This window comes from Fusarium redolens (genome assembly GCF_020744475.1).
Source record: "Fusarium redolens strain MPI-CAGE-AT-0023 chromosome Unknown BKA55scaffold_21, whole genome shotgun sequence".
NCBI classification, from domain to species: domain Eukaryota; kingdom Fungi; phylum Ascomycota; class Sordariomycetes; order Hypocreales; family Nectriaceae; genus Fusarium; species Fusarium redolens.
Genome location: NW_025763684.1, coordinates 1 through 16,138, shown reverse-complemented (window position 1 = coordinate 16,138; position 16,138 = coordinate 1). Strand labels below are relative to the sequence as shown.

At 33.9% G+C, this 16,138-nt stretch overlaps 2 protein-coding genes across 2 annotated transcripts; both read left to right on the top strand.

The window, feature by feature from the left end:
* Positions 1–1,826: 1,826 nt before the first annotated feature.
* On the top strand, positions 1,827–2,062 carry BKA55DRAFT_696104 (uncharacterized protein; the record flags this gene model as incomplete). Its single annotated transcript, XM_046200230.1, has 2 exons — positions 1,827–1,912; positions 1,972–2,062. The coding sequence occupies 2 exons, from the start codon at positions 1,827–1,829 to the stop codon at positions 2,060–2,062; spliced, it is 177 nt and encodes a 58-aa protein (XP_046043323.1).
* A 6,775-nt stretch (positions 2,063–8,837) lies between these two features.
* Positions 8,838–9,472, top strand: BKA55DRAFT_742995 (uncharacterized protein). The gene is made up of 2 exons (XM_046201531.1): positions 8,838–8,894; positions 8,976–9,472. The coding sequence occupies exon 2, from the start codon at positions 9,031–9,033 to the stop codon at positions 9,376–9,378; it is 348 nt and encodes a 115-aa protein (XP_046043322.1). The 5' UTR covers positions 8,838–8,894; positions 8,976–9,030; the 3' UTR covers positions 9,379–9,472.
* Positions 9,473–16,138: the final 6,666 nt, after the last annotated feature.

The following is a 16,138-nucleotide window of genomic DNA, read 5'->3' as shown; positions in this document are numbered from 1 at the left end:
AAGTCGCGACCCATGCCTCCTTCAGCCGACGAAGACTATCAGCTACATCTTGATAGATGGGATACGTGTGATACTGGTTCTGTGCAACGATGCGACAGGCCTGTAGACCAAGCCGGGAACTTGGTATAAACCCGCGAATTTACGCGAGTTGGAACCTACAGATAAAACTACGTTCCAGCCTGCTTCGCGCATTGAAGGCATGACGGCGGCGTTGGACATGGCTGCGGTGTTTCAATATCCAAATATTGTATAAGAAATCTGCACAGCCCTAAAAATGAAAGGGAAATGGATATAATTCAGGCTTAATCTCGAGCTGAGTCGACGGCGATAAACGCATCACATCTTGGTACCAACCATCTGACTGCTAGATACCTTGACAAAGGGTATTTGTCCGTACAGAAGCATCAGGGACATTATAACCAAGGCCTCGCGGTAGCCTCATCAAGCCCGTGTCCCCAACTACATCTATAGATCCTCTTCGCGAGCCCAGCGTAGCCGGAGAAGGTCCTTCGCAGCTTTCCGTCACGGACAGGGTATGGAGTACTTCTGGGATGATGTGCCTCGTGGAAGCATAGTGTTTGCCAAACCTCTTATGATGCCCAGTCTCAACTGCAAGTTTCGCATCCTCCTTTGACTCCCAGTAAGACGCGGCATCCCATATGATCTGATACCCACGAGAGCAGTATCGCTACTCTACGTTGTATTCTCTAAGCACTTTGATCCATCTGTGAGCCCTAGCGTGCAAGCGGCTTGCTTTGCCATCGGGCTGGTGATGTGTTTGTAAGCGAGTCTGCTATAACTGGGCATACTGGACGGGTGGTACCTTAGTCACCTCCTTTCAAACATTGGTCGATAACGAAAATATCTTGTTTAAGTTCGTGCATTCTTGCTGAGCGTCGTATCGTCATCCCGAGATTCATATGGTGATCCCCACGTCCTTGAAACTTTTCTCATCAACAAACATTCCATCTTTGACAAACACTCCAACGTCTCCATATGATGGTTCAAGTCTCAATTTATCGAGGTAATTTCACAATATCTCATACTATATTCTTGGAGATTGTTTGAGACCAAACAATGCCATATTGAGTTTGTAATAACGACTCGTCCCATTGCCATATCCAAATCCTTCTGGTTGTTGTACCCAAATGTCTTCTTGTATCTTGCCGTGTAGAAATTGGAGGAACGCTCTTCCTGTCCTGTCTACGGAGGTGTCTGTTACTGCTTTGAAGTGAGAGATATCGTGCCAGAGACTGGCTCGATGGCTTAAGCGTGTGATATCTTCGTTCGATACCAACCTTGACTACATGCTTCGTAGAATATATGCTTCTAGGTCTTGCTACGCAAGAATTGGTTGAGAGACGAACTAACATACATCCGTTCTACTTAGCTCAAAAGTGACCTTTTTTTGTCATGATAACACGAACTTTCTAGAGCCCAACGGCGGATATAGGACCTTGAGCACCATATTCTTTTTGTCATCATGAATTACAAGCAGACTTTGCCCTATTTGTCTGGAGCCACATTTTCTGATATCTGACCTGAGCTTCTTCTTCACTTCCAAAGTTACGGAAGGATCCCAATGAAAGTGATCCACTGAGTACTTATCTGGCTCCTAAGACGTCGCCTTCCAAGCCATCGAGCAAGAGACGTAGGCTATCGCACTCTATTAGTTAAGGTTTCTGCCCAAGGTGTAATGGCTTACAGCTATATGTAATGCTATTTCTTTACTTACTAGATACTTAACTATCTTATAGATATTGTATATATAAACATGGAAGTTTTATTCCTAAACGCGCACCAACAACGACATCCAGATGATAATCATGCAACACCCCATCACCGGACGATGCACTGCGGCCACGGCCATCACTTCCATCCATGATAAGGGGGCTGATAACAAGCCTAAGCCGTAGGTGGTCCTTTGGTCCATGAAGCATCTAAGCATGCATGCTAACAAGCTTTATATAGGACCTTCTTCTTCGTCACTCGCACTGCGAAGCTCCTATTCTCCGCTGTTTCCACGATCTTCACCCCTCTACCCTGGGCGTGCCGAGCTTGATAACCGCGTCCGCCATATCTGGAGCGAAAGTGCCGAACTTTAGGTAGTTCACTGCGGTCCAGTAGAGGGCATCGAAATTCAGGAGCTAAGTTTCAAGTCATCATCATAAGTCGACTATGTCCAAGGACGAGGCTGTGCTGTACTACAAGCTACGAGACGACCTCGGCGACTAGAGTCTTGGCTCAGGATGTAGGCAAATCTGCCTCCAGACGCAGGAATGGTCAAGCTGAAAGAGGGTAACTACCGAATCGATGGCTATTAAGACGAAGTAATTTGAAAAGGCGTGCGCAGTGTGACGGGCCACAAGTACAAACTGGGACATGAACGACCATGCCGGAGGGAGTACGAGGAGGCCATCACCAATATCCTCATACATGAATGCACGATCCATAACAGCCCAGAGCACTGCCACACAGATTAGGCTGAGTTTATTGAACTGTTGGACCAGCGCCTCAACCCTGTCTCTAGCCGGAGGACTTAGGGATCGGTTCCTCTCCAGGCTCGATGCAAGGCTGGGGAAGTCGACAGCAGACGAGAGGAGGCTCTCGAGAAGACCAATGCGACGCGCTACACAAGGGCTGTCGTAGAGATGGCCAATGGAACTACTGATGTGGGCATAGCTGGTGCACCAGGATTCTCATGTCATGGTATCTGGTTGTGTGTCGTTGTTAACAGTGTCCGGGTGATTTTAGCATTGGGAACAAATGTAGAGTGTCTCTCATCAAAGGTTCTGTGCATATCGGACCGCAGCATGACTATGTTGGCAAGAACGTCGATCTGAGACATTAAGAAGATTGATAGCCTTGTGTATCTGCCCATCTTGTGATCAGTAATGCGTTTCGGAATATGGCCGTCTGCACTGTTCTTCTTGCCTCTTCATCATATTCATAGGGAACCATAGCTCTTACTGCAGCGTGCTTCCTCGACTATATCATCATAATTACTCACAGTGCAGCGATCGCTTTAGATCTGTATCGAGTCCTGGTGAGCCAGATAGATAGGCAATGTTCGCCACCTTTGGCAAGTTGGTTATGGCCTTGACTTCATCATCGGGGATTCTTGCGGCATCGTCTCGACCTTGGGGGTCTATGAAGTAGGCGCAGACATTTACAACAAAACCAGTGACCGTTCTTTTGCCGTGATGAAATACAAGGCTGAAAGTCAAAGGGATATACCTTTTCACCCGCACATGTACTCGTCGAGACATGAAAGAGGAGCTCAAATACTGGGATCTACTGAAATAAGCAGGTATCTGAAATTACACCAGAAGAGAATATAGCACAAGACGATAGAATAAATCAGTGAATATTACGGCAAACGTAAAGAAGAACACGAACAAAAAGGGCCTTGAAGGAGTTGGTGGGTTCAGAGGAGCTAAATGGGTTGTTATAAATAATAGACTGAGCTTACTTGGATGTAAAGTTTGGGCAAGTAAGAATATGCAGACGAGTCAACTTTCCATGGATCGTGTCAGGCGAAACGATCTGCAGAACGCCTGGAGGCTGTAGTCAACGTGGCATCTTAGCCCGGCTTGAGTCATGGATCTCTTTACCTGGCGAGCCAAAGCACAGCTAACTAAGCGTGGGAGATACTGACAGATAAGGCTCGAGCCTTGGCTAATATTGATAACGATTGCAGGTTTTGTCAAGTCTTGAATTGAGGATCGTTAACATGAGCGGTTTTTTACGTGATGGGGCAATTCTTGGCTGGTTACGTTAGTCTGGCAACCTTGTTGGCCAGTATGTACGGCATAGCAAATGTTATTCTGGGCTAGGAACGGATAATTTGGCCTCTCTGGACTTGCGTAGGGACTCCAGGCTATTTTGGCTGGCTAGCATTCCACTCTACTGTTTCCATATCAGGCAATATAAAATTAGAGATACACGCCTTCAGGATCAAAAGGCTTCCAGCAAAGAGGTTCAGTACACAATTTCCGGCGCTACCAAGCTCGTCAGTAAACCTGATCTAAACATCAATGGCGGTGTACTAGCTATCAAGTCCTTAGTAAATAAGCCCATCCAGTCTTCCTCCAAGCCTAGCAGCGCCCTCGGCATTTATTACCGCCATGTGAACCTGGGTTGGCGACGTGGGATCTGTTCTTGAATAGCTCCTTATTTACAACGAGGTTGCAGTTAGTCATGATTGATAGCACCACCACTCGACTTATTGGGCTGGCCCTGATGCAGATAACCTTAAGTAACGCGTTGCTCGCTGTCTTCAAGTAGTCTCGAGATGTTGTTAAACATGGCTTCGTCAGTCGTCATCATGAGTTTCCGAACAGCTTTTATCATCTCCGGCGATACCTCACCGTGGTAGACATGCTAGTCGCCTTGGGGATACTCAGGATACTCTATTCCCTCCTCACCCCAAATTCGGCTAGGAATCCTATTCTCCTGCATCTGGTCATTGCCCAAACTGGTGTCGGAACGGCTTTTGTTCTTCAACAGTCCTCTCAGTCCTCCCAGGTCTCCACGCTTATCTCCACGGCCGTTTTATACCCTTTTCTATGGGATTGTCTAGAACAAAGGTACATATGCGTTATTGTCGTCCCCGAGGTCTCCGGCCCCGGCGGTGATTCCTCGCCTACCTAATACCATGGCATCTGAACAGTGGATCATATCGGCGTATAGTTCGCTGTCGGCTTCGGCGTATAGAATCGGTTTTTGGCCGTTGCTGGGTTCAGGCCGATGAAGAAGCATAGCTCTTGGGCTTCCTTTCGAGTGTAGGTACGTCGAGGCACAACAAGTGGTTGTGAAGGGAGAAAGAATTGGACGATCGTCATCACTTATTCTATCTATATCTCAATTGCGTGGTGGTGTTTACAGTAACACTGCCCAATGGTATGCCTTGTCGTTATCGTCATCTCGGGCTCCAGTCGGAGAGAAGCATTTGTTGGACAGGCGGCAATACATTCCTCACTCAAGATGGAGCGTAGCTTCGGACCTGGCTCTGCTTTTCTTGCCTTGATACAAGTGCCTCGGCTACCTGCAATGATATGACAGTCTTGCGCCAGGTGGAGCCGTGCGGAAGTACTCTCAAGGTTGACTGATCTTGAGCATGACCCGCGAGGTTTGTCTGCATCCGGGTTCTCAAGATCGATACGGCCATTGGGAACTAGGGCATCTTAAGTGCCAAATCCGACACTTTGGACCAATACAAGCTTAAGCATCAAGAACCAAGGTTTACAGTCTAGCAAGGGATCGTGCATATGTTTTTCGCGATCAGGTCCTGCAGCAACAGCGGTTAAGACCACGAGGTGTGGTTGTCTCCATGACGCTTGTGTACTTGGCTTAAGACTTCAGAGCAGATAGTCTTCCTTGAGTCTAGTGCTTGGGTTATTGTTTTATTTGTTGTTATATTTGAGCGCTATTCTTTATTCGAATTGGAGTATACGCTCTGCCTTCAGTAGCTTTGAGGTCAGTGTCGCGATATCATCTAGGAAATGAGGTATTGTTTGACAGTTCTGGGGACGTATTTGGAGCAGCTTCCACTTTGTTGACTTGATTTGGAGAGTCTTGGGGAATCTTGTAGGGCGTTCGTTGGTTACAGGCAGGCTGTTAAATAACGGAGCAGCTGTGTGCAGTGCAGTTGGATATCTGTTTCAGTCGTGGCTCATCCATTCGATTCGAATCAATCAACTGCGTCAGTTGCTTCACCGCCGGCGTTAGACGCATTGGTGCCTGCTAACTCGAGGCTCTTCGTCGAGGATCAGATCTCTTGGTCAAGCATCCCGCGCGTCCGCGATCGTGGCGTTGGTAGGCGCTGGAAACGTACCTTCCAAGACGCTGTTACTGAGGCTCCTTTAGCGTAATATTGTTTCTGAGTAGGCTTATGGCGAATTGTCTTGTAACTCGCTGTGTATGAGGCACTCAGAACGGTCTGAGGCATGGTATTTCTACTTCGCAGTCCGCTATCGCTGTGCAGCAGACAAGGCGCTCACAGGTTCCAGCTCGAGGATCCTGGACATCGGTCTCGCGGTGGCGACACAGTTCGATCGTCAATGGCAGTCATAGGCTTGTTGTTTTGGCGTTTTCGGGTCTACAAGGCAATTCTCTAGGTAGCCTCAGATAGCTTTCTCGCGGTTCAATGGCATAGACTAGTAGAAGGTGCCCAAGATGTATCTTGTTTAAATTGTTCAGATATGTTATTTGCAGTTAAGACCTGTGGGAGAGAGCTGGGAAACCCACAATGTGCTTATGGGACGGGACTTGCTACCGACTTGACCAATTTAAAAGGATTCACTAGTATTCTTTCTGTGAGGGCCTGTTAGGCTACACTGAGTGCCCTGCAGGAATGGTATAGAATCGTTTTGATGGTGCCGCCCCGCCTGGTCGCGCTCAATAACCACGGTGGAATCACTCATACTAATACATCGTTTTTCTCAACCTCTGAACCCCGCTTGGCCTGTTCTTTTCCCGCCAAATGCTGATTTATCAACTTGAATATTTACAACGGTGAATTTGGCGTGACTCTAATGATATGCATCACAACATATCAGCCTCAAACATCTCAGCGGTGCGATATCCACCATAGAAACATAACTGCACGCTACTCATGTCTTCTACTACCTACATAATATGGCTGGACTAGTCTCCTGGCATCTTGCTTCGTGCATTTGCTCTGCTTTGGTGACGTAGGGGTGCTGATATAGGAGCTATCAAGTCGCACAACAGCAGGGGCCAATAAACTGGTCATGAACCGCGTTACGGCATAGGACGAAAGAGAAGGCCATTTTCTTTTTTCAGTCAGGTACAGCAGATACGTTTACTTCCCGAGATATTCTCCTGCATATCATGGCTTTTAACAAAGAGGGATTGCAACTAGCTTGCTTGAGCGCATCCTTTCTGCCATAATAGATCCTCTCCCTCCTCTCATAGGTCACTCATAGACGCTTATCCTACCGCCATAACTTTCACCAGAAGCCATAGCTGAGCTCCATCGCAGTCCATTTTACCTTTCTAATCATGCGTACTCATTCTCAAGATCCCACATATCTAACAACTTCTCACAGACAATGGTGCAACACTCCAAGATACCCGGCCTCTAGATAGACATCAAAATCAACAGCCACGCCGCCGAAGACTTCATCCCCCCAGACGACTCCTAATGCCAGCCCGAAAGTATCGTCGAAATCACGCCAAGTTACCCGCTTCATCGAGAGCAAGGGCGGAAGCACATATGCTATACGATTGGCGACTTCGGACTTTGTGTTTGACGAGGGCCATTTGGAGGAGTCTTTGTATTACATACAGCCTGTGTGAACTTGCTCAAGCCCTTCACAATAACGGTCCCAGAATCCCTCGTGCCAGTCTCTCAGCGGCATTCGACCCCGGATTACAGGTGCTTCAGTTATGCTTTGTGATATTGAGCTATGGGCACAATGATACATGCCTCACGGGGATCCAAAAGGTGCTTCCCGGCCTTTTGAAAGAGTGACAACAGTCGCTGGGTAATTAGATCAGGTCTCTTCCAATGACGTTGGTGTCGGTTGGCTCCCTAGCGTCAAACTCTGTACCTTGAACCGTCAGCAGATATTGGCATGAGTCTTACCATAGCGTCATCTGCCGACAAGGGAGTAAACCCGTAACGCTCCCCAAACATCAGACAACCATGATCCAGTTCGTGCCGGCGCAAACTCTCGGCTAATATCAAGTATAGACCGCCATCGTAAAGTGGCTCATAAGACCGTCCTCTGGCTTCATCCCCATTCTTGGTTATTTCCACGTTTGTTTAGCTTGAACCCATAGTCACCCGCAGAGAACGCCCTCGTCTTCATAATAGCCTGGATGGCTGTTGATATAGACTATTCGTTTAAAATCCACACTGGAACGGCCCGAACTTTATTGCCTTGCTATCTTACTAAACAGTGAAACTTGGATTCTTAGCCATAAGGTCTACATACAAGGTCAGAAGGAATTCCAGTATCAGAAGTAGTGCTAGAGACAAAAGAAAACACAGCGGTTTTGTCGGCGGATACGCATGTAAGCGGTAAAAGCTTTAAGCGCATATCACATTCGGAGATAACCGTCAAAGCTTTTGGGACCTGGTTAAAAACATCATTTGGCTTATACGGGCCGGGCCATGAGAGCCGTTCCAAGAAAACCGAAGAGAAACCTGAAACAACAACAAGTTCAAACCCTTTCGGTCCAGCTGAGTACTGTCACTATAAACACCCAAGATCTGCTGAGATATGGCAGTCACTCCAGCACTTCGGTCTGGCTACCTGGGCACGAGGAACAATTGTCTCTGGATTTTTCATGCTTGGTATATGGATGAGGGGAATATTGGCATGGATGGCGCAGCTATGCTGACCGTTTGTTGTCTCGTATACCGATAGTTATCTACGCTGTGTTCTTAACCCTTCTAACCAATCAGATTGCATTCAAACTATCAACAAAACACTTTCAGGAGCACTCCTAGCTTAGCGACATAAGCAGCAGAGAGATAAAAGATATAACAAAGAGGCAGGATTTCGACATCGACATCTGGGGTCAGGCTATGCGAGGTATTCCCGATACTGCAACCTCAGTTGGTAAAGCCGTCTGCAGACTTAGTAAAATGCTTATGGAGATATATGAGTCATGTGAGGCTTGTGAGTCGGGTGTGTCTGATGAGGAGTATAGTTGCGGCAGTAAGAGTCGGAGTGCTGGGCCAGTTGTAAATTGCCAAGTTAAGCTGAGCGGGGCTGGAGATAAGACGGTGTTGTTTGTATTCATGCTACAGTATAAATGAGCAAGACTTAGAGTGCTACATAAGTACCTTGTCAAAGCGACTTGGCGTCAACACGACAGGGATGCTAAAACCAGCTGGAAAACCAGATATCCAATCTTATGTTAGTAGTGTTACCCGTGCATTAATTAATAAGAGCCAGAGATACATTGCCTGGACGAATGTACCTAACGCTCTGTTATAGATCCATCGATCGCGTCGCGTCTCACGCGTCACAAGAAACCCCAAACCCCGCACAGATGTCTTATGCGCAGAGTCTCTGTGTTTGTGTACCTCTCATCCGCACTCATCCGCATTGCCCCCATGCTCGCTGGAAAAGAAACACTAGCGTTACGAGAGGGGATTGGTATGGTTGGGAGATGGTTGGTCCTGCGGCGGTTTTGTTGTTAGCTTTTGGGGGCTGGAAGCTGGGTGTCTCAGTTGAGAGAAATTGGAATAAGCATGGGTTCACGGGCGCGGTATGCTCGCGTCGCGTTGAGTTGAGACAAGGATCCCCTGAGACCAACACCAACCTCTCAGAAAATCACAAGTGGCTGCTCCCGTACCCATCAGTCAGCAATGACCTGAGCGCCATCGTTGAGACTTAATTAAATAATAATTATAAGGGAAGCCTGCAATGAGTAGAGTAATTGGCGCCACATGGAGAATTTTAATAAGTTATAAGAGGATTTTATTTTAAAAGGTTATTTATAATATCAACTTAGTGAATAATTATTACTAGTTATTTTTAGATAAGATAAGAATTAGTTAATAGTATATAATAAGCTAACCCGGATTATAAAAATTAATAGGGGTTATAAGGGCTTATCTTAGTTATTTACTTTATTATATTAAATATTAATATAAAGTAGTTTATATACTAGGTAATTAGTAAATATTAAATATATTTTAACTACCTAAGTATATTAAGATATATATAAAGCCTGCCTATTAAAAATAAATACTTTTATAAAACCCTTATTATTACTTTTATTTTTAATAAAAAGTTTATAATAATATAATTAACCTTTTAAAAAAGGTTATTATTAACTAGCTATTACTTGTTATTAATATAAGCTTATTAATTATTAACTAGCTTAAGTCTTTACCTTTTTTATATATTATATAAGTTATATAATATTAATAATAATATAAAAAGGGTTTTAATATAATTAAATATCTTAAGTAATATATTATTAATATTTAATATTTTAAACATAAAGTTATTAGAATATTTATATATAAGCTTATAAGTTTTAAAATAAATAAGTAATATTTAATTAACCTTTAAGTATTAAATTAATTATTTATTTTAATTATAAGGGATATAATTTAAAGGTAGTTCTATTTAACATATTATATTTTATAATAATATAATTAGTTTTAAATTAAATGCCTTATGCTATAAAGCTTAATAAGTAAATTAATTAAATTATAATTAAATTATAAATATAATAAAAGTGTATAATAATATAACTAACTATAAAAATATTATTATTTAATTTATTATTAATTTATTAAAAATTAAATAATATTTTATAATAAAAATTAACTTTTATTTATATTAATAACTTCTTAATATTTTAATTTATTTATTTATTTAATTATATAATATATCTTATAATATATTATATAACTTAATTAATTTTTTTTTATTATTAAATTTATTTATAACTTTAAGTCTTTAACTTTAAGTAATTAAATTTATATAAAACTTAATATATTTTCCTTTTAAATCTTATAATTATCTTACTTTTATATATATTATAATATTTTATCCCTTTTATATTTATATTCTTACAATTTAAGATTATAATTAGCCTAGTTTTTATGCCTTTTTAGTCTTTTTTAATACCTCCTTAACTTATTATTAAAAAGCCTTAAGCTACTTATTATACAAGTTATTACTAAGGGCCTTACTAAATATTTTTCTTTTTCTTATTTAATAATATTTTTGAACATAATTTCCCTTTTAGGTTTTTAAGGCTTTATGTCTTAAATTTAAAAAAGGCTTTATTAATTAAAAAATATTTTTTACAAAAAGATATATAAATAAAAGGATTTTATAATTAAAAAATATTAACTTAATATAATTAATATTTCTTTTTTATTATTATTTTATAAAGCTTATTATAATTATCTAATTTAATAATTTATTAAATTTTAAGAATTATATTATAGCCTTTAATTAAATAAGGCTTATTAAGCTAAGGTAATTATAACTTTTTTAAATAGTATATATTATAATAATATAATTATAATACTATTAGTAAGTATAATTAAAAAAAAAAGAAATTAAATTAAATAATTTATTATAAAACTTTAATAAATAATTAAAATATAATATATTATAAGAGTTAATAAAAGAGCTTAAAAATAAGTTTAAAAAAAAAAGAAGTTAAAATTATTCAAAACGTAAACAAGGCTTTTTAATTAATATATATATAACTAAGTTTAAGCTATAATTATAATAATTACAATTTCCTAAGGGATAAACTAGTTTATACTAGGTTTATATTAGCAGATAATATAAGGCATAGTACTAAGTAATATAAAGTATTATATCTCTTAATAGTTAATAGTATATATTAGGCTTATTAAGGTAAAGAAGTTATATTAATAACTAATATGCTAGAATTTATAAAAGTACTAATAAGTATGTTGTATATACTAAGGCTTTTTATATAAAGCTAATTATGTTTAAGTATAGTTTTAATTTTAATAAAATACAATCCTAAATTACTATTAGTTTATATAAATTTTAGTCTTATAATAATTAGTATTTAATAAAATAAAAATATAAGATATATATAATATAACTATAAGGATTATAAAATAATCTCTCTCTTTTATTAAGTCTTACCTTTAAGATTTATATACCCTAGCTAAGCTAAATCCTATTTAATATACCTTAACTTGAACCTTTTATTATTATATTATATAATATTTAATTATATTTTTAAATAGTTTTCTTATAAGAATTATAAAATTAATACCTTTGCTCTATTTATTAAGTTTTCTAATAAGAAAGCTAATATATCTTATACCTAATGTTTTTATTTAGTAAAAAATGCCTAATATTTGCAGATTTTATATATTATAGTAAATATATTTATAATAAGAAATCCTATAATAATACTTATATAATATCTTCTTATATATATTTTTATTTACTATTTATATTTTTTTATTTCAATTAACTTATTATAATAATAAATTTAATAAAATAAGAAAAGAAATTAAAAATTAATAAAAATAAGGCTAATAATACTCTTTTAAAGCTTTATAAGGAGATAATAGTATTATAATCTTATCTTTTTACTACTACTAGTTATTTATTAAGGATCTAAAAGATTTATATTAAAGTAAAAGAGTATTATTTTAAAGTTATTTATTATAGTTTTTAAGAGGTAAAATAATAAGATAATTTACTTTTTATATTAAATATTTAGAAAGATATTATAATATATAATCTCTAAATTAATTATATTCCTAATAAAGTTAACTAGGTATCTCTTAGTCTAGGCAAAAATTTTTAAATACTTTACTTTTATTTACTTTTAGTAAAAATTCTTTAAGAGTTATTAGGTATTAATAAGGTATTTAGCTAGTTTTTATATATTTTCATTTTCTAGGTAGTTTTTCTATTTAACTAGGTATTTTTATTTTTTATTTCTTAGCTATATTTTCTTAATTACTTTTACTTTATAAATTTCTAGTCCTTTAACTTATTTTAGTTTATTAATATTATAAATATAAATTATATTAATAGCTAATTTAAGTAATAAAATATAAAAGATTAAATAGAGCGTAACTTTCTATAGTAGGTATAATTTATAGTTATTCTTTAATTTTTTTATATAATATCTTATAAGGTCTATTAAATTTATAATCTAATTTATAACTTAGTTTATTTATTTTAATATTCTTTATAATAAGATAAATTATATCTTCCTCTTTAAAGGTTAGTCCTTTTAACCGTCTAGGGTTATAATAGTTTTTTATCTATTAGTATATAAACTTCAGTTTTTTTTCTTTTTTCCTGATATAAGTCCTTAAGGTTTTTGCTTTTAATAATAATTACTAGGTTAATTATTTTAAGTTCTTATATATTATTACATATATTAAATATAAATTTAAAATTTATATTAAATAATATAAGCTGTATACTTTTTTTATAAGTAGTATTATATGCTAGCTAGGCATATAATCGCTTTTTAACTTAGTTATTTTATTTATAATTTATATAATATTATAAATATTATTCTAATACCTAATTTATTTATTTAATTTATTTATTAACTGAAGGTTTAAAAATACTATTATAAGTTAGCAATTTAATCCTAAATATAATATAAGTACTTATTAGAATCTTAATATAAATATAAGTCTTTTATTAGAAAGGATTTCTATAGGTGATTCGTATATCTTAATAATTTTATTTTGAAAAATATAAGTAAGTTATTTTATATTTATTACTTCTCTATAAGGTAAATAATATAAGAACTTTATAAGTTAGTTTATAATAACTATAATACTATTATAAAAGCTTCTAATTAAAGGTTTTTTTTAAAAAAAATACCTTAATTATAAAATCTATTATAATTAAACTTCATAGTTATTTTACTACTTTTAGTAGTATAATTCTTTATATAGCTTATATTATTATAACTTTATTTTTATATATAAGTAATACTATTTAATTATCTTTTCTACTTCTTTTTTATAAATCTTATATTTTTATTATAATCTAAGTCTTTATTAATTATGTTTACTTTTTTATTATTAAATCCTTTTTAATAAATAATGATAAAATTAAATTTATATAAGTTTTCTATATAGCATAGTTATTATTAATCAAGTTTATATATTATAGTAAAATATAAAATATTATAGTAATTAGTATATACTTTTACTTAGTATTTACTTCTTATGAGGTAATGTTTAAACTCTTTAAAGTAGTTAATTATTACTAAGAACTCTTTACTATAAATTTGATAATTAAGTTCTATTTTATATAACTTATATAAGTAAAATATAATATAATATAATTTTCCTTATTTATGTTATTAATTAATTTATCTTCTTAATATAAAGTCTAATAAATCTATTTCTAGTTTAATTTCTTTATCTAGGTTAAATATAACTAAGATAGGTTTACTAAGAATAGCTTACTTAAGCTATTTAAAGGCTTACTAGCCTTATTATTTTATATAAATAATTAATCCTTCTTAGTTAATTCTATTAATAGACTTATAATCTTATTAAAATCTTTAATAAATTATTAATAATAATTAGTAAATCCTAGGAATACTTAAGTTTCTTTAATATTAATAGGTTCTTTTTATTTTATTGTTATTATAATCTTCTTTTATTCTATTTTAATTTCTCTAGGTATAATTATATATCCTACAAAATCTACCTTTTAAATATAAAAATAACTCTTTTTTAGTTTAACTAATAGCTTAGTATCTTATGAGGCTTTTAAGACCTTATAAATATATTTCTTATATTCTTTTTTATTCTCTAAGAATATTAAGATATTATTAAGGTAGTATATTATAACGATATTATGGTATTATTATAATATACTATTAATTATTTATTAAACATTATTAGTATATTAATAAAATTAAAAAGTATTATTACGTATTTAAATAATTTAAATTTAGTTTTAAATATTATTTTTTATTTATTTCCTTTTTTAATATAAATAAGATTATATCTATCCTTAAGATCTAAAGTAATAAAAATCTGTTTCCTTAGAATTAATCCTTTAATTCTATAATAAGTAGAAGTAAGGTTTAATCCTTAATAGTTTATATATTAGTCTTTCTGTAATTAATAATAAGATATAATTCTTTATTTTTCTTTAATATAAAAAATATAATTAATCTTGTTAATTCTCTAATGTATCTTTTTCTAAGTATAATATTAATAGATTTTTATTATACCTTTAGCTCCTTCTAGTTAAGTAAGTATATCTTTTTAAATAGTAAATTCTTATTAATAAGTTTAATTTTATAATTTTATTAATTATATTGAAGTATTTTTAATTCTAATTCCTCCTAAAAATAGTTAATTATATATATAATATTCTTTTAGTATATTTTTAAGTTAATTTTAACTTATTTATATTACTTCTTTTTTTTATAAGTCCTAGTTATTAAAAATACCTAGGACTTTTACTTTTTATTTTTTACTCATCTTATACTTATATTATACTTTTTTTAAAAGTAATAAAAGGTCTTATATTACTTTATACTTACCTATATTATCCTTTTTTGTTAAGGTTTAAGATTTCTTATTATGTATTATAATTAAATTATTATTACTATCAAGGTTACTAGGGAAAGTAACCTAGCTAGTCTTCTAATTAATATTTAGGTTTTATTGTCTAAGCTATATTATATTAAAAAGGATATTAATTTCCTTTCCTAAAAATAATATTAAAATCTACCCCTTAATTCTTTTCTTTAATAAAGACGTTAAGGTAATTAATCTCTTAATTTATATTATTATTATTATAATTAAAGAGTTATCCTTTTATATTAATTAGTAAATAAGATATTAATTTCTTCTTTTAAGGTAATTATAATTTTATAATTATTTTTAGCTTAATAAAGTTTTATTTAGCGTTACTATTAATTTATATATTTAATTATCTTTCTTCAATTTAAACTTATATTATTAGGTAGTTTATTATTAAGTTTATAGTTTATATAACTCCTAGAGTATGTTATAATTTAAAGTATTTTTAACGTTACTTTTTATATATACTTATAGCTTTATTATAAGTAATATAATTCTTTTCCTAATTATATTAAGTATTCTTTTTTATATTTACTATTATTATATCCTTTATTATTAGTATATTTATTTACCTAGTTTTGTTTGACCTTCTATTAGTAATAGGCATTATAGGCTTATTTTTTATAACTAAGTTATTATAATTTTTTTTTTACTTTTTATAACCTATATAATTATAAAAGTATCTAAGATTAATATATATATTAAAGTTTTTAGGTATATATATTTCTAATTTTAATAATACTTTATTATTATTTATATCTCTTTTTATATATTTAGGGTTATTTAGATTAAAGATCTTTTATTATTTTTATATTCCCTTATTAATTACTTAGGTTATTTACTTATATTCCTTTTTAGCTTTTTTAATTAATTACTAAGACTATTAGATTCTTTTATAAAGTTTTTTTATCTTATAAATCTATTCATAGTAAGATATATTACATTATAATTTTATTATTCTAAGGTTTTTATATTAATAATATATTAAATGTCTCTCTATTTTTATCTTTAGGTAGAGGTTATTATTTGGTATACTAGGGATTATAATAGGAAAAT

Excerpts from the sequence above, each read along its gene's own strand:
- BKA55DRAFT_742995 (XM_046201531.1), top strand. The coding sequence starts at position 9,031 with ATGTCTTATGCGCAGAGTCTCTGTGTTTGTGTACCTCTCATCCGCACT.